This window comes from Betta splendens, chromosome 13 (genome assembly GCF_900634795.4).
Source record: "Betta splendens chromosome 13, fBetSpl5.4, whole genome shotgun sequence".
NCBI classification, from domain to species: Eukaryota; Metazoa; Chordata; class Actinopteri; order Anabantiformes; family Osphronemidae; genus Betta; species Betta splendens.
Genome location: NC_040893.2, coordinates 2,174,385 through 2,199,805, shown reverse-complemented (window position 1 = coordinate 2,199,805; position 25,421 = coordinate 2,174,385). Strand labels below are relative to the sequence as shown.

General features: G+C 42.5%; 1 protein-coding gene and 1 long non-coding RNA gene across 2 annotated transcripts; one reads left to right on the top strand and one right to left on the bottom strand.

Annotated features, from left to right (window-relative positions):
• Nucleotides 1–10,889: 10,889 nt before the first annotated feature.
• On the bottom strand, nucleotides 10,890–18,705 carry lhx1a (LIM homeobox 1a). The gene is made up of 5 exons (XM_029170863.3): nucleotides 17,812–18,705; nucleotides 16,134–16,357; nucleotides 15,429–15,712; nucleotides 13,510–13,675; nucleotides 10,890–12,781 (listed from the first exon to the last, which is right to left on the bottom strand). The coding sequence occupies exons 1-5, from the start codon at nucleotides 17,979–17,981 to the stop codon at nucleotides 12,402–12,404; spliced, it is 1,224 nt and encodes a 407-aa protein (XP_029026696.1). The 5' UTR covers nucleotides 17,982–18,705; the 3' UTR covers nucleotides 10,890–12,401.
• A 151-nt stretch (nucleotides 18,706–18,856) lies between these two features.
• On the top strand, nucleotides 18,857–21,686 carry LOC121202681 (uncharacterized). Its single transcript, XR_005898510.2, has 2 exons — nucleotides 18,857–19,039; nucleotides 20,978–21,686. It is a non-coding gene; the product is annotated as an uncharacterized LOC121202681 (long non-coding RNA).
• The last annotated feature ends 3,735 nt before the right edge of the window (nucleotides 21,687–25,421 follow it).

Below are 25,421 nucleotides of genomic sequence, written 5' to 3'. Positions count from 1 at the left end.
AAAAGACTGATTCTTTGAACCTGTCATAGTGAGAGCTCCATACTTGGATCTTGGAAAGTAGTTTGAGTGAGTGCTCTTACTGCTCTTGTCAAATAATGCATCTTGGACAAATTTCCCTGTTTGTAAGCTGACTTCAGCAGTAAGAAGAAGAAAAGGTAGCAGCTCAAAAACCCAACAAATGGCACTTGAGAAAGACGTTACGGGGGTAGGGTCAAGGATTTTGGTCCATGTGTGTTGTTCTGTGTCTATTCCACGTTTAAAGTTTCAATAATTATGACTATACTAGTGATTTTGAGTTGTTATTATTTTCCCTATTTTATAAAAAAAAAAAAACTTTTTACTTACACATCTCTCTCTTGGGTCGTGCATTTGGGTCCTCGCTCTGCTTTTGCTTATAGGCCTTAGCAGCCTTTCTTTCTACCAGCCATAGCTCTGGTTTACCTGTTTGAAAGAAGACAATGAGGAAAACGTAATTTTAATGGGAGAAATGAGCTTAACGTGGACAGACATTGACAGTTCTAATTGGTCTGTTAATGCTTTGAATTACAAATTTACAGCCATACGCGCTGATGAGGAAGATTTCATTTAAGAGCCCGTTGAAAAGACGCTTCAATGGCAACAATATCCACATTTGATCACAGGAGACAAAAGGTTTGGAAGCCTTGCATGTGCAAATATAAATACCCCATCCCGCCCCCCCATTCAACAGTGATGGAGGCCTTAGACACTACCTGTGTTCTATTTATCATGATGCCCTTTCATCTGTCCAAAGAAAGATGAAGGCCACTGTACAAGGCATTGACGCAGGCAGGAGGTGTTTCTACAGCATCCGCTCACTTTTCTCCATTTCATGAGTCTATTCAGTGCAGGTGTGAGGTGAAATCAACCGGGTAAACTTTTCCTCATGAAGCTACATGGATGAGCAATAGCTTCTGACTGGACAACAAACACGAGATGATGCCACATAGACATGAATGACAATCACACATATGGGAGGTGGGAAGTGTTGACACCTTTGCAGCAGAAACATGGACTAATTATTTTCTACAGTTACTGTACCTGAATCTACTGTACATTCCTACCATTTTTGGTTGCTTTCATGAAACTGTGTTGCCATGACTTCTGTTTATGTTCAAAGGGAGGAAGCCCTATTCATTCTAAAATAATTTGGGCCTATGCCATCTTCCCTGTAATACATTCATTTTATATACTCAATATTTATAGTAGAACCGACACACAAATTAACATACATAGTATTAGAAATATGTCAGCAGTGATGCAGATGAAAAGTCATTTACTGGTTTTATGTGCTAGTAAAAATCAAGGTTATCCGAATCAAACAGAAAAAAAAACAGATAAAGGCTTTGACGTTCACAAACGTTTTATTGTTAAACTGACTCCAATAACAATTGTGCTGCAAAAAATGTGTTGGTGAGTTGTGAAACTAATCTGTCAATCCTAAACCCTATTACCTGACAGGTGGATGTTTACTAACAGTTCTTTGCAGTGATAATTAAAGGCTGTTGTCTTTGGCGATACTGTAAGCCCTACCTCTGTTTGTGTGTGTGTGTGTGTGTATGTGAAGAAGTGGGTTGGTTGTGAAAAAATGTATTTATTTATGTTCATTATTTATGTGTGTCTTGTTGACCTCACTAACTTCAATTTATCTGAAAAGAGGAGCAGAGGAACATTCTCACCCAGTCTGTGCACAAATTGGATTTATTTCTTCACATGGTGAATTGTGTTTAAAGATAATGTTTTCTCTCAGTCAGCTGTATTTTTGCATCATAAACACACTGCATTAATTACTGAGAAGATTTTACTGAGAAATGTGTGTGCAGTATTGTGCAGGAATGCCTGGTTAGTGTCACCGATCAGGGTGGGGTAACAAGGTGAAAGACCCAAACCCACAGCTTGCATGAACTAAGGTTTGTGAAGGTTTAATCAGGCTTGTGGTCAGGCAGGCAAAAGTCGGTACACAGATCAGCAACAGCGATAATGGCAACAGCACAGACAGGGAGTGAGCAAAGGCAGTCAATATCCAGGCTGGGTCAAATACACAAGGCAGAGTCCAAAAGCACCAACAGGGAGCAGGAAAGACGAGAAACAGAACTGATACACAGGAGATCTTACTGGTATGAATGCTGAATGAGAGTTGATATGTGGTCAAACAATCTGGCAGTGAGTGTGGTGAGTACTGGGGTTTAAATGCATGACCTGATTACTAATTGACAACAGCTGGTAAATCACATGGCTGGATAAGTAAGACAAGATGCAGAAAATATGACCAGAACATAACGGCAAGAACCAAACACAGGCAGAAGTCCAGGAAAGAGTCCATAACAAAAAGGAGCTTGAGGGGGCTGGTGTCGGAACAAGACGTGAACACAGGCCCACACGGAGCAACGACGTCCGAGTCGAGGTGGCTGACGATGAAAGAAGCAGCGCCGCCCCTGCTTCTGGCAGGAGGCGCCGAGGGCGACAAACCAGAGACGAGGGCAGACGAGGCGCCAGAACCAACGTGGTCATCGCCGAACCATCAGGGACTGTGACCGACATGGTTGCTGCCGAACCACCAGGAACTGAGACAGACGTAGGTGTTGCCAGACCACCAGGGACTGAGGCAGACGTGGTCAACAGGGTTTGACTGAGCAGAAGCTAAAACAGGGACAACACGTGACTGAAGAGGCACCTGCTTTGACCATGGCTGCACTGGGGCTTGAGTATGGCAAAGAAATTGGACTGAAGTGAGAACTAGAAGGTTGTACAAGAATAAGATGGGAGCTGAAAGCTGCAGCAAGTCTAGGGCCGGAATTAGACGAGGGTATCAGGCTGACGCTAGAACAGGAGCCTGAACTGGGGTTGGTTGGTACACAGAAGCCTGAGCTAGGTGAGATGGCTGCACTGGAGCTTAAGCTGGGCAAGATGGCTGCAGTAGGGTTTGATGGATCTTGGTGACAGGAGCAGCCGAGGTCAGACGTGGCTTAGCCACAGAAGCAGGGGCTGGGACTGAAGCAGAGACATGACCTAGGGCCTGAGACACAGGAGCCACGTGGAGGACCATCAGATGCTTGAGCACAGTCTTTGGCTTCTTTATTGGGTTTAGCATGCTCCGAAGCACCATCCAGTAAACACTGGGCAGGAAAAATGTACTCCTTGTCCTTGCAGTGATTTCTAGTGCTCCTCCGACAACGGTCAGTGCGTCAGCGACTGGAAGACGGCTCCTTCCCCTCAAGAGTTTAGGCACTGTCCATAGACTGGTTGGGAAAACTCTTCAACTTTCAGCACTTCCAAATCTGGCGTGCCTCACCGGGGGCAAGCACGGACTCTGGTGAAAAGGACTGGAAACTGCAGGGAGAAACTTCCATAGAAACCACTCCACAGCACAGAGCAGTGACTGAAGCAGAAACTGGAGTCTGGCATGAAACCAGAGCCGGAGTCGAAACATGGGCTGGAGTCCGCTTGGGCGTCAGCGTTGAGACATGAACTGATTCCGATGAAAAACTGGAGTTGGAGTCGAGACATGATACTGGAGACTGCCATGGCGTCGGTGGAGAAATGGGGGCTGATATCAGGCGTGGGGCAGGAGCGTTGATGGGCGTGACACGCGGAGCACGTTCCAAGTTCTTGCTCATTGTGCATAATCTGTCAAAAAGTTCGACCACACCGAGCTAGACAAACCACCAGAATGCCGATCGCTTGCTCCACTACACTTAGCCGTGTTTCCGGGTTGTGTGCCTCTGCGTAATCCCTCACAAAATCCACATAGTAAAAGCGGAGGTTCCCATGTGACACAAAAAATAAGACAGACTCAAAACAATAATCAGACTGCCTGGGAGCTGGCTGGATCCCAAACATAGCCAGATCGTTCTGTTAGGAATGGTAGGAAGACAGCACCCACATGCACAGCTCTAGAGACAGGACTTGGGTAAAAATGGGTTTAATGTCAGTTCCAAACAGCAGACAAAAGAATAAGAATAAGAATAATAAGAATAAGAAAACCTTTAATAGTCCCACAGTGGGGAAATTACCTCTCACAACAGCAGTACAGATGAGCAAGAATACAGGTACAGAACAGTTTGTGTTGGCACAGTACAAAGCAGTACAGTACAGTGGAGTAGTAGTAGCAGTACAGTACAGTAAAATGGAGTCAGAGGGGCAGTGCTCAAAACAATACACCCAAGCACAGGCTGAGGTATCGACAGGGACTAGGCAAAACAAGATTAGCAACAAGCAACAGCAACAGCAGCAATATGCACAAGAACAGGGTCTTACACGGGCTGGAAAAAACAAGACAACACTGGAAAGTGGCAATACCATGCAACAATCTGGCAAATGCTGTGGGTGAGTACTGGGGTATATATAATAAAACTAATCATTGATTGAACTCAGCTGGTGAAATCACATGACTAGAAAATCAACCAGGAACTAAATAGAACCGAACTAAACCAGAAGTAGTGAAAAATAAAACAGGAAATGGCTGCAACAACAACTGAAAGTTCAGGTTAATGACAACTGGTGCTGAAATTAAATAGGGTTCTGTCTTCAAAATAAATGCATGTTGCATTTTAAGTAGCTGCCCCAAAGCCAAAACTCTGACACTCTTACATTTAGAGTTGTTCATTGTTTAAAAAGCTTCCGGCTCAAAAGGTTTTTGCTATTTTCTGCTATCTTAGCATTTTCTATTTTTTATTAGCCAAACACACTAACTGTAACTCCAGCTCCAGTTGTTCTCTGCCATGTTAATGTACTCAGCACACACAGCCATGTTGCTAATTAAAGCAATGTCATGGTTATTCTGAAAGATAAATACCTGGATTAAAAGGAGATTTGCAACTCAAACCTGAGACATGGCCAATCAATTTAAAATCATTAGACAATTAATTTACTTTGGTGAAGGGTGGATATTGCACATGCACTAATCTGGCCCCTAAGTTGTTACTAATGTGTACTGTTGAATATTGAGTGCATGGGTGCATATACTCTACAGCAATGAGAATGGCCGTGCGGACGTTTATATATATATATATATATATATATATATATATATATATATATATATATCTATAGATAGATAGATAGATAGATAGATAGATAGATAGATAGATAGATAGATAGATAGATAGATAGATAGATAGATAGATAGATAGATTTTTTTTTTTTTCACAAGACTTTATTAGTCAGTTTTAAATGAACTCATGACAAGAATAGTTTAAAAAAACAGCGCAGGGTTAAAATGAACAAAAGATAATCATTTCCAAAAAGCTCAAAAAAAGAAACAAGAAAAAAAAAACATAGCATGGTGACAAACTTGTTAAAAAACGCCATCGTCCAGATCTCGGCTTATTTTGAGCAGTATTTTCTTTAACCTAATAACTTCCTGGTTTGTGTAACCTCCTTTTCCTCTGATTCCCATTTGGTCATAGACCGAGTTCACAAAACATTGTTCATCTGACTGATCATCTGTGAAATCAACAGACAAAAGTGTCGCTTTTTCTCTTAGTATCATATTCTTTCCTACCAATTCCCATCCCTGCCTTCTCTTCAGCTACAGCACTCTTTACATTTAAGTCCTGATTACACATTTCTATATAATTTCCATTCTGCCTTCCCACAGTTGACATTTCAGCAACTTCACTTCCGTTTACAGTCTCAACTTCAGCCTGTTTAGACTGTTTGTTGTCAGTCTCAAACCCAGTGTCTCCACTCACTACTTTTGTTTCTCCACCACCGGCCTCCTCCTGTTTGTCTCCACCTCCTCCACCGTCCTCCCGTCCGTTTGCACCTTCTCCACCGTCCTCCCGTCCATCCTCTCCTCCATAGCCGGCTGCACAGCCTCCTGCACCAGAGTGGAAGTCTCCCCCAGCTTTGTCTGGATAGGCTCTGACTAAATGTCCTTCTTTGCCACATCCAAAGGACTTCATAGTCTCTGACGTTATGAACAGAACATAGTCGTAGTCATCAATTCTGAGCCTAAAACCCAGATTCAGTTCTTCCTCCTTATTGTTAAGGACCATGTAGACCTGAGGCCTGTGCGAAATCACGTGACGCAGTTCCCACTGTTTACAGCCCGATGGTAACTTTTAATGGGAAAAACACCCCCAACCCTCGATATGTACACACCAAAACAATAAACCAACCTTCACCGAAAACACCCTCATGAGCAAAAAGTAAATTATAACTCGAATGTACATCAAAAACCAGCTAATCGCTCCGTCGACACTCTCTCACACGCTACTTCACTCAGAGAGAGAGGGAGAGAGAGTGAGAGAGAGATAGGGGTTGGAGGCTAAGACAACACAAAAAGCAGTTATCCAACTATGAGAACTACAGAAAGGCATGACAAAGAAGTACCACCTATCTAAGAAGTACAGCAACATGACCATACCTGAAGCCTTGGAGACTGCCAAGCAAAAGCTCATAGCCCTGGTTACCCGGCTGAAGAGATACACCAGAGAAGCTGAAACCAGGAGAATAAACACTATGTTCTTCACTAAGCCATCCAAGATGTACTCGCCGTGGCAGGGTAATAACATGAGAGCAGACCCACCAAGGCTGGAGACTGAAGAATACTGGAAAGGTATATGGGAGAAGGAGGCATCACATAAAAGCAATGCCCAGTCGATGTAAGTACAGGGACGGCACATGATAAACAAACAAAACAATATAGTTTCCCTCCCACTCTGGGAGATAAGGTCTGCTGGTGTGTGTGTGTGTGTGTGTGTGTGTGTGTGTGTGTGTGTGTGTGTGTGTGTGTGTGTGTGTGTGTGAGTGTGTGTGTGTGTGTGTGTGTGTGTGTGTGTGTGTGTGTGTGTGTGTGTGTGTGGTGTGTGTGTGTGTGTGAGAGAGAAAGAGAGAGAGAGAGAGCAAGAGAGAGGCAGACAGCCACAGCTCCTTCTTTTCACAGCTTAAAGTTTACTTCATGTCAAGTCACTTCCACTCTGAAAGGTTAGTGATTTAGGAACATAGTAGTTTGGGCTGGTTTCACTTTTAGTAAGATTTGGCAAGACGAGCAAAATAAAGACAGCATCACTCCAGATCATCATCTACCCCTTACGGCCCTGTACATGCTTACCTGCAGTAAACTGATTAGTGAACCAGTTACGAGTTGAAACAGCAGAGAATCTTTCTACGGGAGAAATGAAACAGCTGGAAATCGCAAAGGTAAATTAAACTAAACAGACATGTAACATGAGGCCAGGCGGACGAGAACAGTTGCTGATGTTGAGTTGTTTTGCAGATAAAATGTTTAACACAGCACATCCACATCTCCAATCACAAACAAACACCACATCCATGAAACAAAAACACACAAGCAAATGCTGGAGCTTGTCCACATTCCAAACAGATTCTGCTCTGATGTGTGTGCTCGTGTATTATCACACCAGGAACTTGCCAGTGCAGTCATACACAAACAACTCATTGAGAAAAGCTTTGCCCTGAGCAAAACGCACAGCAGTTGGTCTCCAATATCTGAATGACAAATGAATATCACTCAGTGGGTCAGATGGTGTAGACACACTCTGTGCTCTTTGCTAATCAGGCCAAAATACAGACCTCACATACCATCAGGACATCCTCCGTGGGGAAATAAGTGCTTTTCACTTTACTAAACAACTATGTTTTCCTCCTTGGGTGAACACATTGTTACATAGTCAATTCTGTTATGCAAATTGTATTATGGGGGTTTCATACCAATTATGTATAATAAAACCCAAGCAAAACAACTATTTTATACAGATGTTCAATGGCAAATTAGGATGCATTTAAGTACTCTCTCAGGGGCAAACCTCTAAACCCCTAAAGGCAGAAATAAGCTCATATATACACCATAAATCATTTACATTAAATGTTACAATTTAATTCTTTTTTTCTGTGTAAAATAGAAAGCACAGTCGCAGCACTGGCTTGTTTTCTTCATTGTCAGCTGCTCGTTTAGTATGAACACCCTTCTATGTTTAAGCAATGGTAGGTAAACAACCTAAAGTAGCTACAGTATGGTAGTGTTGTTAAATTATTCCTGTATTTATTATTTAGCCTCTTTTCTTTTTCCATGTGCATTTATTAAGCTAACTTTAGTAGATCACACAGAAATAAATAAGGATTTATGAATCGGCATTAACATTTTATCTGAATTGAAAGCAATACGGAGAGAGTTGGAGGCACAAACCCAGATGAGGGTTCCATTTGATCATAATCAAGGATTACTGTATGTTAGGTGCTGCCATGACTGCGGGGTCAAAGGTATGCTGTCATTTAGCACATATGACGACACTCTAAATTCATAATATGGTGTAAATATCGTCACATGTAAGATCTGATTTTGAATAATAAAATCACAAATACTGATCTGATAAGATTGGTTATAGTCTTCATCATTTACATTGATTTCTGTAAGTAATGTGTCAACCAATGTCCTTGGCTACTCAGTAACTCTTTAGTAACTTTTTACTTTAGGAATAGAGCAAATATTCTTTATTACTATCATATTAACGGCTGAAGAAGGAAAGCTTAATTTCCCTTCTGACTAATCACAACAGTAACTTTTATTGCTACATCTGAAAATGTGTCGACTGATTGTTTTTTCACCAGTTTATTTCCAGCTGTGCAAGGAACTGAAGAGTAAACTACAAGCTATTAAATGCCCAATAACTCTACATGCTTTTGACTTTCTCTAGATGGCCCTCTGTTCTTTGTCTGTTTAACCATATGGTTGTCATAGCTGATCTTGCTTTTCTTTTTCTTTCTCTTTCTGCCACCAAAATACAAAGAACTCTTACTCTTGAAATAAACCTTGAAGTGGTCATATGAGCTGAAAGTCTTTAGGCAGTGGGAGAAGGTGGTGAAACCAGAAGCTCATCAGCAGTAGTCAGTTTATCAGACTGCTCCTGACTCTCTGCTGAGTCCTTAGCCAAGTGATCGACAAACCTGCTCCACTGATTAACAATGTTTTCCCATTCCTGGCCAATAACCCCGACTCCCAACTTCCCCGCTCCATACGCTATGTGTGATTTGTTTGAGCAGAAGCAAGCACTGCTGCCATGTGTTTGTGAGCTTATACTCACATACTTATGTTCACTTTAAGGAGAAGATACACGTCCAGCTGAGCTCCTCTTCATTTTAACCAGCAGCCAAATGCTTCTCATATGGAGAGGGCTCTAAAACAAATCCCTTCTCAGTTTGAATGCAAGGATCTCTGTGTTTGCCTGCTTGGCCTGATCTTCCTATTGGCTCAATGTTTTGGCGCCTGTTGTACCCTAGACCATTTTTGTGCACCCACCCTACCCTATTTTTAAGTATTAATCCCTTTTTCACAACTCATTATATACACATGCATCTACTGTCTCTGATTTGTGGATCTCTGGGTGTGTGGGCTATTCAAACATCCTGACTCAGAAATATAAAATGTCATTTAAAACCCATTGAATGGCGTTATGGCTTGTTTTATTTTTCCAGTGTTAGACTACAAGGTCAGTTTGCACCAACAGCTGAGAAGCAATCAATAAGAGATTTGAATTTAAAGAGCTGTGCACCCGGGGGATGGTCAGTCGCCGGTGCATGGTGTTACCACAGGGGGGACTAAGCCCTAGGGCTCAACGAAGACCTATATGCTTCCACAGAACCTCTACCCCACCTTCCATTCCACCTCCCTATACTTGGTTAACTCTCAAGACCATGATTATTTCATGGAGGATTACAGTCTGGAGGCAGGGGAAGAAACTAGGATTGCATATAGTCCTAACTGCACGCAGAGGTTTAGGGAGATAACGCTTCCACTGGATTCATATGGATGCCAATGCCCAACTTATTTCCCTACAAGTATGAATTTGTTCTTCATCCTCACTCCCAATCGCTCACACCACACATTTCTTGATAATTATTACTAAAGAGATTATTATTTGCTAAATAAGTTTAAAGAAGTTGCTGCCAGCCATCAGACCGCACAGTGAGAACAGAGAGCTGCAGGGAATAATAATGCAGAACAAACTAATGAAAGCATAATAAACCAGAAAGTCATGGTCACAGCAATTTTGTCATTGTCCTTCACAGTTGCACAGCCAACTGTGTGTGATTAGTGGACAAGCCCCAATAACAGAATGGAAGAATCTTGTGCTAGAGCCCAAGTGTTTGGGCTTAGCGTGGACTGAGAATCTGCTCTTAGCCACAGCAGGCTGGGAAAAGGCAAACACCACAAAAAGATTGTTCTAGAGTTTTGTGAATTCCTGCAACAGGGAAAAATATCTACTTTCTCTTTGTACCTTTTGAAAACTTTAAAAAATACATTACAAAACTCATCCTGGAAACCATGATACAAAGTGTTTCTATCATTCTGTTTGTAGGTTCTTCTTTGCGGGCGGCACGGTGGTGCGGTGGGTAGCACTGTCGCCTCACAGCAAGAAGGTTCTGGGTTCGATTCCCGGAGGCGGCCCTGGTGCCTTTTCTGTGTCGAGTTTGCACGTTCTCCCACAGTCCAAAGACGTGCATTAGGTTGATTGGCTTCTCTCCATTGCCCGTAGGTGTTGTCTGGTTGTCTGTCTATGTGTTGCCCTGCGATGGACTGGCGACCTGTCCAGGGTGTACCCTGCCTCTCGCCCGCAGCCAGCTGGGATAGGCACTAGGGAGTAAGCGGTTAAGAAAATGGATGGATGGTTCTTCTTTGCCTCCTCATCATTTCATATGTTTGAATTTTAATGTGTCTGTGTTCCATTAATCAGAACTAAAATATGCTTATTATGTGCAACTATTTATGCAAAAGTCAAATTATTTAACACTACATTACTGGAAAAATAAACAAGTAGACAACAGCAAAGAGTTAAATCTATGCAACACTGACACGTAATGTGAGGGAATACTGTCAGATATCCGCTGCAAAGAAAATATGTTCATAGTATATTTTCTAGTTTTATTAAAAACACATTTTGTCAACATGTCGTATTTATACAGTGAATGGTCTAATATGCACTGGAGGTCACATAAGCTTAGGTTTATTGGAACAATATAAGACAGAACATGAAGGCTCAATATTCAAAGAGATGTAGCAGCTGTTAGCTGCATACTTAACCACCAATTATTAATAGTTTGGATTGATCTCATTTGAAGATAAAAATAAAACCTAAGTATTTTATATTAACTGTTTATGAATGTACTGTCAGCAGACTAAAAAATTAAGGAGTCAATTACTCCTTTTAACCACCTACAATTTGTTTCAACACAATCTGCAGATGATGGTGCAAAGCACTGTACCAATATTTGTGCTACTTTTTTCAATTTGGCAATTGTCTATATTTTTATTCTTTTTAAAACTTTTTTGTAAACAGCATCTTGTACAAACTAGCACAGTGAACCACAACCCCAGCAATTATTCATCTTGATACAATATAAAGAAAATCAATACAAAAGTTTGGTTGGTTGCTTGGAACATTTTTATATGGTTCGCGAGGTTCTAAAACATGGTTTTCGAGACTTGTGGACTCCTGAATTAAATAGGTTACGTAAACAGTTGACTGTTCTAAGTCCCATTTTGAACCCCGAAAAAAGATTTTTAGAAGGTAGACTCCATTTCAACATTTCAAGTTCACTTCCATTTTAAATAAAGGGTTTGCAATCCATAGCAAGTTTTACTTTTGCCTTTTGAAGGCGGCCTTTCTATGATTTTGGTAAAGATTATGAAGCGAAGAAAATAAAAAAAAAGAATAGTCCAGATGGAACAGAAGGAACACTGTCAGTTCCTCTGGTCTTCAGTAGTGTCATAAAGGTTAAGTGTCAATATGGCAGAGCCTTGAGAGGCAAAGAGGTCTGAGGAGCTTCTAAATGAATACAAGGGACACAGTCTGAATGCTGCTCAGCCTTCCTACGGTGCCAGGTCAGCACACCACTACTTGGCCCTTGTTATCTCTCTGTAAAGCTATTGAAGTCTAATGATGTTTTCGCCCTGTTTTCTGGATGCACTGTCCTCTGTCTACGAGATATTGAAAGGGTTGCTTCCTACCCTACTGGTGAGTGTTGGAGTTTTGGTTGTTACGCTGGGCCGTGACAGGAGTCAGGTCGGGTGACAGGGCAGTTCAGCAGTCTCATCCATTTTTTCCTGTAATTTTTTTCAGTCCATTCTTTTAATGCGGGTGGGGAAGGGGCTTGTAGCGTGCAACTGAAACACCCAAACACAATACTGAAAACAATGATTTGAGTATAACAGGTATGCCATATGTGGTATTTCATTCCCACAAAAAAGTCAACAAATTGTATATAAATAAATAAATATAAAAACATAACGAAAGAATGATTTAATGTCATTACCCTAACCCTGTCAATATGTCCCTGTTCTCTACTCCAGGCTTCAACATCATCAGTCCTCACCACCCTCTGTTACTGAATGTCTCCCCAGTAAAGTCTGCTCTCTGAAGCTACCATACGGTGCCCTCATTTATTTCCGAGGGCGGGTGGGACAAGTGGTTGCTATATCCGCTGCCATTCAGAGATAGTGAGGTAAAGGGAGTACTAGGGCCAAACACATCGGATGAGATGCTGTGCAGTGGCCCTGGGATCCCGGGCTCTGGGCTGGGAGATTCCCCTGGGTGGTGGGACATGATATCAGAGAAGCGCTGCACCTCACTGGATGGGTGATGACCTGGTAGGGGGTGGTCCATTCCTCCAAGGGGTGTACCTGTGGGGCCTGAGGAGGGTACAAAGGGGAGATCGACTGGGGTCTGAGCTTGGGACGATGGTGGCCCCTGAGGGAAGAAATCGTAGTTCCCTCCTGGACCATAGTACTCACTTTGATAATCTGTACATCCAAAAAAAGAATGAAGAAAGGATCAGCATTAGCTGTGAGAACAATAGGTGTGCAGAAATAATCCCAAATATGTTAAAGAATTCATTGAATATACATAGTTGGGTTTGTAGGGAGGGAGAGAGACCCTTGTTGTGCTACATTAGCCACAGAGCTAATACACTTAAATCAAAACTGCAGTTGGGTAGGGAGAATAACACGGCAACAAAATGATTTTAAATAGAATTTCATTAGCAATTCCACCTACTGAGGACAATTTGTTTGTAGTTGTAAAGAATATCATTTAAATTATTGCTTCAGCAGAAATGACACAGCTTATATGAAACTATGATAATGAAAAGATATTAGCGTTTGAAACTACGCTATGGCTTCAAACCACTGAATTTTACTTTAACTTAACTCACTGCTAGGTTGTTAATAATACTGGTGACCCACATAGAAGAACACGTTTCTGTTGAATATTCAGTGGACATCCAGACTTTATGGTAAATACCACAGTTATGTATATGTAAATGTTATTGTCATAATATTCTAAGACTAGGTCTAATCCAAATATACATATAAACATAGAGTGTAATTTAGCAGTTTATTTGCAGATGAATGCAGTAGATGGACAGATATAATGTTTTAACATAATATTTTGTTGTTGTTGTTGCGGTTGTTGTTGTTGTTGTTGTTGTTGTTGTTGTTGTTGAGGTTGCTGTTGCTGTTGCTGTACGTACCTCCATAGTACGAGAAAGGCCCATTAGGGATGAGCTCCCCAGGCTCCAGTCGGTCCACCAGCGTTCTCATCCGCCGGGGGCTTCGGAAAAATGCGTGCCTTCGTGCGCCCAATGCGCTCAGCTGCTTCATGCGCCTCTCTTTGGATCGTCGGTTTTGAAACCAGACCTAGACATACACACACACACACGCATAAATATATATAAATATAACATCATGTTACTCCGCAAACGTCCCAGGCACATTTTGATTGTATGTCGATATTCTTCAGAGTACAGATTGTGTGAGAGATGGGGAAATAGCAGCTTGGACCGTCCATGTTTTGTGGTTCAAAACGGCAGAGTAAAATCCAAATTAAACGGCTCACAATATACCACGTTTGAGGTCTGGTAAATATGGTAATACAGTACAGCTCACTGTGTGAATTTCATTTAAGGGAATGTGTAATTAGATATATTTACCTTGGCACCTGCACTAGATTGGCTTCCTATTAGAGTAAATAACCGCGCACTCTGTGTATTTTGTGGTGTGTGTTAAATCCGCGAGGCTGTGCGATGGAGAGACTGCGCCCAATTATCTTTACAGGAGGGGGACTCACATCTAACCTCCCTAATGATCTTTTAACCCTCCATTTACTCCGACTGAAGGCTGCAGCAGCGGGGGCTTAAAATCTCCAATTAATACTTAACAGGAGGGTTGTTATCAGTATATTACCGGACTCTCTGAGGTTATCATTTCATAATCTATAGGGCTGATTCCTGTAATTATGTCCTTTCCTTTTCCCTCTTGCTCATACATATTAGAGACCCCTACCTGGCCACTCGCATTTTATGACTGTTAATCAGCTATATCATGCCTTTTTACCTTTGATTTGCCAGCAGTTACCCGCAATATACATTATGACGTTGTACTCAGAAAAGATAATCACATTCCTTTTCCTTAATAAAATAAAAATAGGCAAAGCTTCCGATTACATCCCTCATTCCGGGTGTTTAAAACAGCAAACTATAATGTATAATAGCTTAGCTAATAATAATAATAATAATAATAATAATAATAATAATAATAATAATAATAATAATAATAATAATAATAATAATAATAATAATAATTGTTATCAGTAATAGTACTAGCACCTTGTTTAACTTAATGCGGCCCTACTGTGATTCAAAGCTGTGAAGAAACAGCCTAAAAAGCTTTGAAGCAGATTTCTGTCTTTCCACTTGGCTGGAAATGCTCACAGCATGGCTAAATGTGCTCGCAAAACGTGATGGCAGCGCTGTGCCAGGACTCCCAGCGCTCCCAGCAGCCCGGCGCCAGTTGGCGACTTCGCTCCGTCCTGCGCGCCAAGAATCAAAAATACCCATATAAATTACCCGTTTCTAAATCAACCTCGTCGGCCAATCTTTGGCTTAATGAATTCAATGTGGCCGAGCAGTTTGAAGAGACGAGGTCTCCTGTAAAGAGGGGTGAAGGATATGAGAGGTGGAGGGTGAAGCTGGAGAGAGGTGGAGTCTTTTCGGATGGGATGAGGCCTGCCGGGTCATGGTAGTCTGGCAGCCTGGCACAGGCATTTTTCCATAAAATATAAGCTGTGACATCACACCTTTTGATGGTTGCGTAACACCCCATAAAATAGAAAAGGTGTGAGCCCTCCTCCTCAGCTGGTGTCCTCTGCATCTATTTGTATAACAAGTCTGACCACCTCAAGCGAATTAAAAAACAGTGGATTTGATCATTTCCCATAGTGATACCTTTCGGTAACATTTTCCGTGGTGCATAAGCGCGTGCACCTAAGTTTGACAAACGCTCCCATCCGCTGAGAAATGAACGCTATTGGGCTCCATCCCTATCATTGACCTCATGTTCCCTTCACAGTGTGTCTGACAGCTATGCTGGTAAAACGCGGGCGTGATTTTACCTGAATGACCCTCATGTTTAGGCCGGTCTCCTGAGCCAGCTGCTCCCTGATGTGTCTGGTGGGTTTGGGGGTCGCAGCGAACGCCGCCTTCAGAGTCTCTAGCTGCTTGGCCTTGATGGTGGTTCGCGGGCCTCTCCGCTTCCCTCCGAGGTTCTGGTCGTCGTTTTCGTTATTAACAGTTTCTTTGTCAGACAGGGCAGCTATCTCCGTGTCTTTTAGGACTACGTCGTCTTGTAGCGGGTCTTGGGAGTCTGGTGATAAACTCGGGTCGCTGCACGCCGTTACTGCGGAAAAAATGTGAGAGCGTTAGAACAACTACAAAACAGAAAAGGCTCTGCAGCGATCCATCCTGCAGTCAGCGGACAGTTGAAGATGGCTCAACAATAATATTATTTACTATTATTATAATTATTAGTAGTATTTACTATATGTCGTTCTCCACAGTCCAACTGAATACTCAAAGTCCAAGCACACGAAATGAGCATTATAAGTGATGGATTACAGCAGACATAGAGCCCGATCTTTAGCGATGACAGTTAAACAGCTTCAGATGAACATCTGATACATTTAAGAACATTTTTACGTGCTGCGTTTCTGCGTTTACGTCCCGCTCATAGATACGACGAAGTGGCTGCGGCGCCGAGCAACACATTCATCACAATTTATTCCAACATGTGCGCACGCAAGAAAACTCAGACTCTGTACCTGACAGTAGGTTGGTGTCTTTTACGCTGGCGTTGTTTAGGTAATCGTCTTTGCAAACGAATTTATTCTCGTCTATTATGTAGAGCTCCTCGCCGGTGGAAAGCTGCTTATTGCACATCATGCAAGTGAAGCAGTTGAGGTGAAACACTTTGCTTCGCGCTCTCCGGACCAAGTCGTTTGGAGAGATGCCCTGCGAACAACCGCCACATTTGGTGCCAAACCGCCTGAGGAAATACAATAACAGAGATTACAATATTATTGTTGTTATTTTCAAAGATAGATCATACAAGAAAAAAATCAACGCATTATAAAGCAGACACGGAGATTGTGGTGGCGACGTTTGGACCACAGGTACAAATACCTCAGAAAATGCCGCGCTTTACACTAACGACCATTGTTCGGGTTACATGGTTGAGGAAGACACGGTAAGATAATGTCAACTAGTCACGCCAATTAGAATAAATCATTTGATTGATCAATGGATTCATATATGAAATAGTTTACATTTGAGACATAGATAATAATAATAATAATAATAATAATAATAATAATAATAATAATAATAATAATAATAATAATAATAATAATAATTTTTAATATTTTTTGTAAATTACGCCATACAATTACTTTACTTGTAAAATCTGCGTTAATCTTGCTCATAAAAAGAAGTTCCTTGCCTTTTTTGCATTGGACCTTTTGTCTGAACCAACAAGCCTGTTGTGCATCTCATACAATTTTTACAGTAATGTGCAATAAGTGCGCTGGTTTTCTTCACTGCACGGTGCTTTTACAGTTACACAGTTTATAGCACTGATGCTGGCTTCACCCTTAAACAACGCGTGTCGTGCCAGTTGTTGACTGCTCGGATGTGATTGTTTTGTCGGCGAACTTTATCCTTTCAGCCAGTTTACTATTCAAATCTACTTATCACGTCCTCCTCAGTCTCCGGCCTGGGTTTGATCCTTGCGCTCCCCCGACCGCCTGCATGCAGGGGGGAATGACACACTCCGCAAGTGTGATTTCCTCTCTTTCCTAACAAAACGCCCTCAACACACACACACACACACACACACACACACACACACACACACACACACACACACACACACACACACACACACACACACACACACACACACACCTCTTTCCCTCTCTTCCTGCTGAGAGCGAGTACACACGCGTTTTAGACTGCTGCATATCTTTTGTTGTTTTACCTAAGAATTTAAATTAACAGCCCAATTACTCGCTCTTAATCAAAGCTTATCGCCTGCCAGTACCGGTTGACGCCTACAGGCACGGACAGGGTAGTATGTGTGTTTTGTAGGAGCAAAAATAAATAAATTAGAATACGTTCAATATTTCGGCGTTTTCGTTTATGCTGTTTTAAAATATACATATAATTAGATTTTATCCGATTTAATAACGATTAACGCACCACTTGATGCTGTAATAATATTATTTGGCGTTTTTCTATTAAAACCTGAAAGACTTTGAATTAACCTGACTGAATCAGTCAGTTTGTGTAAAATGCAGACTTATTTTTGTAGCTCTTAATCTGCGCTCCTATTTAAATGTTCGTCCTCAGCAAATTTACTTTGTGCTTCTAGTTCTTCATGAAACCACACCGTTTTAAACAAATACTGGGGATCAGTTGATGTGCCACCTTTCTTGTGCTTACCTAAAAAAATCGTTTTTGCAGTATAGTCTTCCCTCTCGAGAAAAACATTTCTCTGTCAAATTGCATTTGCACTCGCAGCACTGGACGCACTTGACGTGCCAGGCTCTGTCCAGCACGTTGAGCAGAAAACGGTCCAGAATAGGCCTCTGGCAGCCGGCGCACTGGACCATGGCTTTGGATGGGCTACAACACCACGGAAAAAAGGACGCACACAAACAAAATCAACGGCACAGGCCAAGCATTGACCGACTATCCGCTGTTTTACTCCGATTCGCCCGAAGCCTCCTGGTCAGTGTGTGTGGACAAGGCAGGTGTCACGACAGATTTCCCGTTGCATGCGTAAAAACGCTCAGTGCAAAACAAAACAAGAACAACAGAACAACTAAGATGGATGAAGGATCTCTGCGTCCTTTCTGTCAGGTGGAAAAGCCAAAAGCAAAACAGTCCTATGCTGGTTCCGAAAATTCAGCCAAAATTTGAACGCAGGAAGCTGCAGATCGGCCCACACGAGAAGACCCCAGCCGGTGTAGTTGTCCCGACCCTCCTGAAGTGACGCATCGGCCGAGTGAAGCGTCGCGTGCCAGTTACTGGAAGCCGGGAAGTCTAACTCAAAGCTTTAAGAGCAGAGTCGTCACGCAAGACGAAACGCACGTCTATAAACAATTCTGTGCACTTTGACATGGCAGCGTATCCACTCTCCAAAACCCGAACAGAAACAAAACCACACACCAAAGAAATACAAAAAGAGTGCGGTTCCCCTCGCGTTGTAACCGAGGATCCCGGACGGAGGGTTCTATCGGGCATGAAGCTTTGATGACTCCGGTAGTAAAAGCTGTGTGTGCCGGGATGCCCTCTGTCTCCAGTAGCGCCTGTATGCTGGGATGCGCTGGTTCTCCAGTACACTGTCTTCCTTCTAAAAGCTCCAGCCCAGCCTTATTCCCAGCCTCCTGACGTCAGGCCGCCACCGCACCAATCAGCGCTGGACCATGCCAGCAACCGTCTAGCCTCCCCGTCAGAACCCGGCGAGGGTTCTGCCTGCTATTTATGCCTCACACTCAAGACACCAATTGTCAAGAATTTTCCTGCCAACTGTCATATGTTAGTGAATGTGTTTGGAGAAAGCAGCTGCGGTGGAGGGCGAGCAGCGCGGAGGGAGAGGCGCCACTTTTCAGCGGCTAATCAAATTGTCTTCTGGGCATGAGGGGACATGACGGAGGAATCTGAACAGGTAGATACAGTGGTGACTTCAGGATAAAAAGCTGGAGGGACATATTGCATGACATACTCCTTCTTTATTCAGGTAATAATATTATGATGATATTAAGCACAAATTGGGTGTGTTTGTTATATAAAAATATCCGAGGGCGTTTTAATCACTAATGAACCAAATATGAGCTCACAATTCACAAAGGTGAATGTTTGAGCTTTAGTTTTATGTAGATGATGACGGGAGATGTGATGATGCTGTTAACTGCAGTTCCCGGTGTTCTGACGCAAATTTACCCAAACTACGCTCCCAGCAGCGCGCGTGACTTGTGTCCTTTCTGGTGTGATGGAGAGGAAGCGTGAAAGTGAAAGACAGAAAGGCTCTAAAGTTGACAGCTCGCGCGGCTCAGCCTGTCCGGAACTCACGGCCTAGACACCTCGAACGATTAATTACAAGAGGTGCAATCCACTTCAAGTCCACCCTAAGTAAATAACACCATGAGCTTAACAGGCGGCTTGATTATTATTCATTCCCCAGACATCAGTCACGTCCTTGATGCGTTTAACGCTTCTTTTCCATTTTGTTCCATGGAAACAGGTTTAGTCTGGAGGTAAAGCTTGCCGGAAAAAAACCGTTTCGTACTTCTATCTAACCCAAATTTACGTTAAACTAAAATAGTTAGCAGCAATATTTTAAGCAGCATATGGCACGAGACAACCTTTTAATGAATGTAACCACGGGTCTAGAAATATTTACCATTTACTTCTAAAGGGAGACATTCGTTTATTCAGCGTCCTGTCCAGCATCATTCTGCATATCAGCGACCGCTCATGCAAAGCGCCCGCCCGTCCCCGTCCAGCTGCCGCTCGGCGTCTGGGGGGATCTTCAACAGGGCACGTGCTACTGGGTTGAGGAAAAAACACGCGAGCGCCATCTCTTTCTTTCCTTTTTGTTCGAGTTACTACCCTATTAAAGGGCTCTTCTTTTCGGATCCTTTTCCCTTTACTTTCTTGTTTGCGACCAGGGTTTCCAAGCGCAACCTGCGAAGCTTCTATCCGAATTTCCATCACAGACAGAGACACTGTGCTCATTTTACCTACTTACTTACTACATACTCTTTCTTTCCATCTCAAAATGACCCAGAAAACCGGCCCTACACTCTCCGATTGCCACACAAACTTGTAACTACATTATGTAAACAACAAAAGTTGTTGTTATTTCCATGTGTTGAAGATGCCCTGATAGTCTGTCAGCGAGGATAATCTCTGCCTGATTTAGAATAAACCAGAAAGAGAGAACGCCAGGCGCGCACTGGCAGATTAATCCATGAATAGACGGAAATCAAAAAATAGGCTATAGGCTTAAAAACGGTCCTCCGGGCAAAAAATAAAGTATTAAATGCAAAAATGCTTTTAACCTTACCACTGTAATCCCTTACTAGCGATACATTTTATACTCACTTATACTTATTATATTTACTTATTATGATGCCGGGAGAAATTGTGAATTGGTATTCGTGGCGCCACGTCTGTGCTTACACAAAAGAAAATGATTGTTTTGTAATCTTGCAATGGTTCAAGGCCTTTGAGCAAGTTTGTTTAGAAAATAAAAATCAAACAGATGAAAATAAAAACCTAACCAGCCATATTTGCACTTTGTTTTTGTTACATTACAGGCTACAGTTTTTGCATTTTCCAAAACATATTTATACATACTACTTTTTATGAAGCTTTGACCACTATAGGCCGCTACCATATAGTTCAGGAAAGTGTAGGCCTATTCTTATATCAGGACAACGGTGTTATATCGCACAAGGAGATTCGTGGTTTATGAAGTGCACACAAGTGAACTGGTACACTGTGAGATAATTAATCTGAGATAATGAATGAGGCTGTGAAGATGCATGCAATCATTAATTCTAATCATGACACGTTTATTTGTTTCCCCTCTCTCCTCCAGGCTCAGTTTAGAGACACAATGTCACCACAACAGTGCATAAAGCAGCGCGGCACACGAAGGAGAAGGATTTCAGAATAAAGAGTACAAACTGAATGGAGCAGATGATTACGTGTTTTCAGACTAGAAGGAAGATAATCGTAAAGAGGTGTCTCTTCTTACGCGGAGTGCTAGTGGTGGCCAGTCCACCAGCCCGGGCTGTGTGACCCTACATCCCGGCACTGAGGGCGGCCAGACGACCGGGAGAGGGGGACAAACTGTGAGTCTAATAATACAGAGAGAAATATCACCTCCGACTAGAGCTTTGATCAACTGAGTGTACCGGGGCGAATAAGGAGGGAGGGCGTGGGGTAGGGGGGTCGGGGTACCGGTCTGCTGCTCCGCTCTGCTGTTGGCAGCTTCTCTGCTCTACAAGATTTTAAAAAGCAATGAATAAACAGACCCCGGGATACAGAATTCACAGTAAGGCTCATTCTGACTCTGTTAATAGCAGACTGGGTCTATATATGGATTTATATACCAGCTTATACAAAATTCAGCAACTGCAATGCGGGGAAATTTTTGGAGCATTTGTGGAAAAATGTGTATATCTAAAAAAAGACAGGACACAAATGTTTTAGTTGTACATGTGTAATGTGTAATTTAGCCTTATTTAAGGGCAGGTTTTATTTCGATCCAAAAATAACACACGCTGATATTTTATTTTAAATAACAGTTATTTTGTACGTCTTTTTTGTGCAACGCGCACACAAATTTCACACATTTATGGCAAACTTGACTTTTATTTCACGAACCATGTTTGAGAGTGGAGGGCATGTGTGAACGGGATAAGATAGAACAGGGGACTTACTTCCCCCTGTCCCTTTACCCACTACGCCGATCAAGTCACCACAGCATTATCACGCATTCCCAGGACCCAAATCCACCCCCACCTTCTTCAAACCACGCATCTATCTGTTCAGCCATCCATTCGTTCATCCCAACGCGCGGTGCTTGCGCAGCAGAAATGGCCCGACGGATTTAGCAAATAAATTTCGAAGTCAGAGGTGGTGTAACCCACGTGATTTAGATCATACCACGCAGTCCTAAAATCGACAGGCAGAGCCGTGACCTCCTCCGTCTACCCTCACCCCCTGTAGAGTCACCCAAACATGTGCCGATGTGAATTTGACGTGGATTATTGAGCCGGCAGCAACTCTACGCAAACATTTTCCAGACTTTCTAACTCCGACCCAGGCTGTGCCCAGAGAAATCCGATGGGATTTATAGATCATCTCCCTACAGCTGTCCCTTCTCAGTCAGTTAACCCCCATCTCATTCATTCATGCGCGAACACACACACACACACACACACACACACACACACACACACACACACACACACACACACACACACACACACACACACACTGTCGCCCTTTCTCAGGATGATCGTATGAGTACCAGTTTGCTGGGAGTTGGGGGCGTAGAGCAGCGGCCCCGCGACTCTCTGGGGTCACTCTGTAATGCGGCCACAATAACAACAGTACGCTCATCAGACGTCCAGACCTCCAGCTCGATCCTCCAGGTGGAGAGTTGAATTCGTGTGACTAGAGGGAATAGTTTGATTGCATATTATACGATTTGCATTGCTAATATGTTTTTGTGCCTTTAATACAATTTAATCCCGACCATACGTGAGAATAAAGCATTGAAAGGCAACGCAGTATTTCATCATTCACAGTTGCCGTTGGTGCACAGGATAAATTATGGTTTAAGCAGGACGACCGTGTATTCCGTTTTATTTGGCACGTTAAACTCCTGGGTTCATGCAACGTATGGTTACTTTGAAATGTTTATATAAATCTATTACCAGAAAAGGCGTTACCCAAAACCCTGAGGCCTGTCAATAAATAGATAATACACGAATGTACTCAAATTACAAGATATTGTTCAGGTACAAAACTAGAAAATCTGCGGATGTATTTGGTGTTTTCATCTACTTCCACTGAAACCCACTAAGAACATTTTTAAGATTTCAGTCCATTCATAAAATCCGCGTCTGTTTCATCATCAGCTCAGACTCGTCCAGACTTCACCTCCACTGTACAGCCCAGTCTCGTTGGAAACGTTCTAGACAGGCTTAAAGCGAGCGAGCGGGCGCACAGGCGCTGGGAAGCGGCCTCTAAAGCACTTCCCGTAGTTTAGATTAATGGTACTCTGCGATTCTTCTGCAGTCAGGGTGAAAGGGCTAGGATCACTAATGATTATAATATAATGTGTGGCGATAACCACTCCCTTTGAGATATTATCGCCCGCTGGCCAATGCTCAGGGGACGGGCTGCGTGGCTGCAGAGCGGCAGATAGCTGCTGCTGCTGCTGCTTCTGCTGCCGCAGCCACTGCAGAGGATTTCTGCGCTCTGAAATAATAATAAAAATGCCCGCAAGCTGGAGAGAGGGAGAGCTGGCCGCTGATGATACCTGCGTTCAAATCTGGGGCAGAGCAGGGCGACCAGTAAATTCCACTTCTTGTAAATTGTATAATGAGAAGAGTGTGTCTATTCTAACTCAAATGGTCAAAGCGCAGATGATACACCTTCTATCTCACCGTTAAAAACTGGAATAAAACAAAACCAATATAGAAAATTAAAACCAAGAGAAGAGGTTTGAACATTGTTTGGTTCTGGTAGACGCGGTGCAGAAAAGTAAACAAACATTTTAGTTATTTTATTTTCAAATTAGACACATTAGATACATTACATAAATAGTGACATCTAAACGTGACTTTGCTGCAGCCAGATTCATGGTACTCTGCGATTCTTCTGCAGTCAGGGTGAAAGGGCTACGATCAGTAATGATTCTAATAAAACGTGTGGCTTCAGGTTTCACATAGTTTTGACCAACAAATCCTTTTTGTGCAAGCGCAGAGCGGCCTTAGGTGATATGATGATGATGATGATGATGATGATGATGATGATGATGTTTAGAAAGTTACTTACAAACTATTCTCTTAAAAATATAATATCAGTTAATTGGTTAATATTATATTTAGGAGGTCGAACAGCATACTTATTAGTTTACTAATGAAATGGTCTTTATATAAAAACACCTTGCACAAGTATCTTCTAAATGCAGCTGTCCGCATGCACGATGTAGCCTCCGAAACCTGTGCAATAAGCAAAGTAATTTATTACACAAGTTATGAAAAAAGGGTTAAACAAAAACACATTAAATCTAGAGACATCAGATATTTTTCTAACTTGAGCTCGTATAACTTTTCCAAAGCCGATTAGGCCTGGAATCCCTGCATAATTATCGACAATCACTTATCAATACAAAACAGCGCCGTCCCCAAAAACGGCTGCAAGAGCGAGAGGGAAGAAGAGGAGCAGCAGGAGGAAAGCGAAGTGGAGTGAGTGATGTTGCTGTGTTGAACGCGCCGCAGCCAATCCAGCGCTATCCATCTTCATTGGAGCTTTTGTGTGCGCAAAAAGCAAAAGCGCGCATAAGGTAAAGCCTGCACCAAAGCCGCGGCTTTATTTTTATATCCAATAGATCAGCAGGCAGACAAAGCTTTATTTTCGCCAGGAGAGAGATATTTTACCTCTGCCTTACGGTTTTATGTTGGAGAGGTGTCAGCTGGGGGAAATGGATGGCTAATGCATAGGCAAAGCGCTGCTCGCTGCTGCACGCTGCACGTCAGAGCAGGACTGCGGGGAAGAGAAGCAGGGATTTAAGGCCCTTGGGAGTCCAACACGGGGGGCGAGCGCCGGAGAATAGAGGCGCTCGGTATCAGCTCCCACTCTTACTCATAACAGAGGAAGACAGAAGCACAGTAAAACACAAACATCTCAGACCAATTTAGGAATTCGCCACTGTCGGCCCTCTGGTAGAAAGTTAATTCTGGGTCCCTTCCAAAGGCACTAGACGAAATGACACTCTATAGATGCATAATAGCATTTAAATTATGTATTTTCCTTAGCTTTCACTCAAACCTGACAGTATTTTTTGAAAGCCCATAAAAAAGTGAATCAAGCTCAGAAGAATGTTGAACATACAAGCACAGACACAGTTTACCTAACTGACTGTAGTGCTGGACAGGACCAGTTCAACTCAAGCAGTGACACACAGGAGGTTAAAGCAGGATTTCCCCATGAAACGAAAGAAGGTAACCTGAAATATGTATGACATTAACAACTGAGCAGTGCAATGCATATAAATGCCACAATACCCATATTTAGAATAAAACAAATGAAAGGCACATGAAAGGAACATGTTCTATATCCATTGCTAACAAACTGACCCCAGATGGAAAAAAAATAGAAAGTGAAGTTTATTTAAAAACCAACTGTTTGGCACAAAACAAAATACAATTGTGTAATAAATAGATAGTAACGTGTAATGAATAAATAGTCTTTTTATCTTTATAGGAATAGTTATCTCTTAGTAAACATGTGGAGGGTTCACC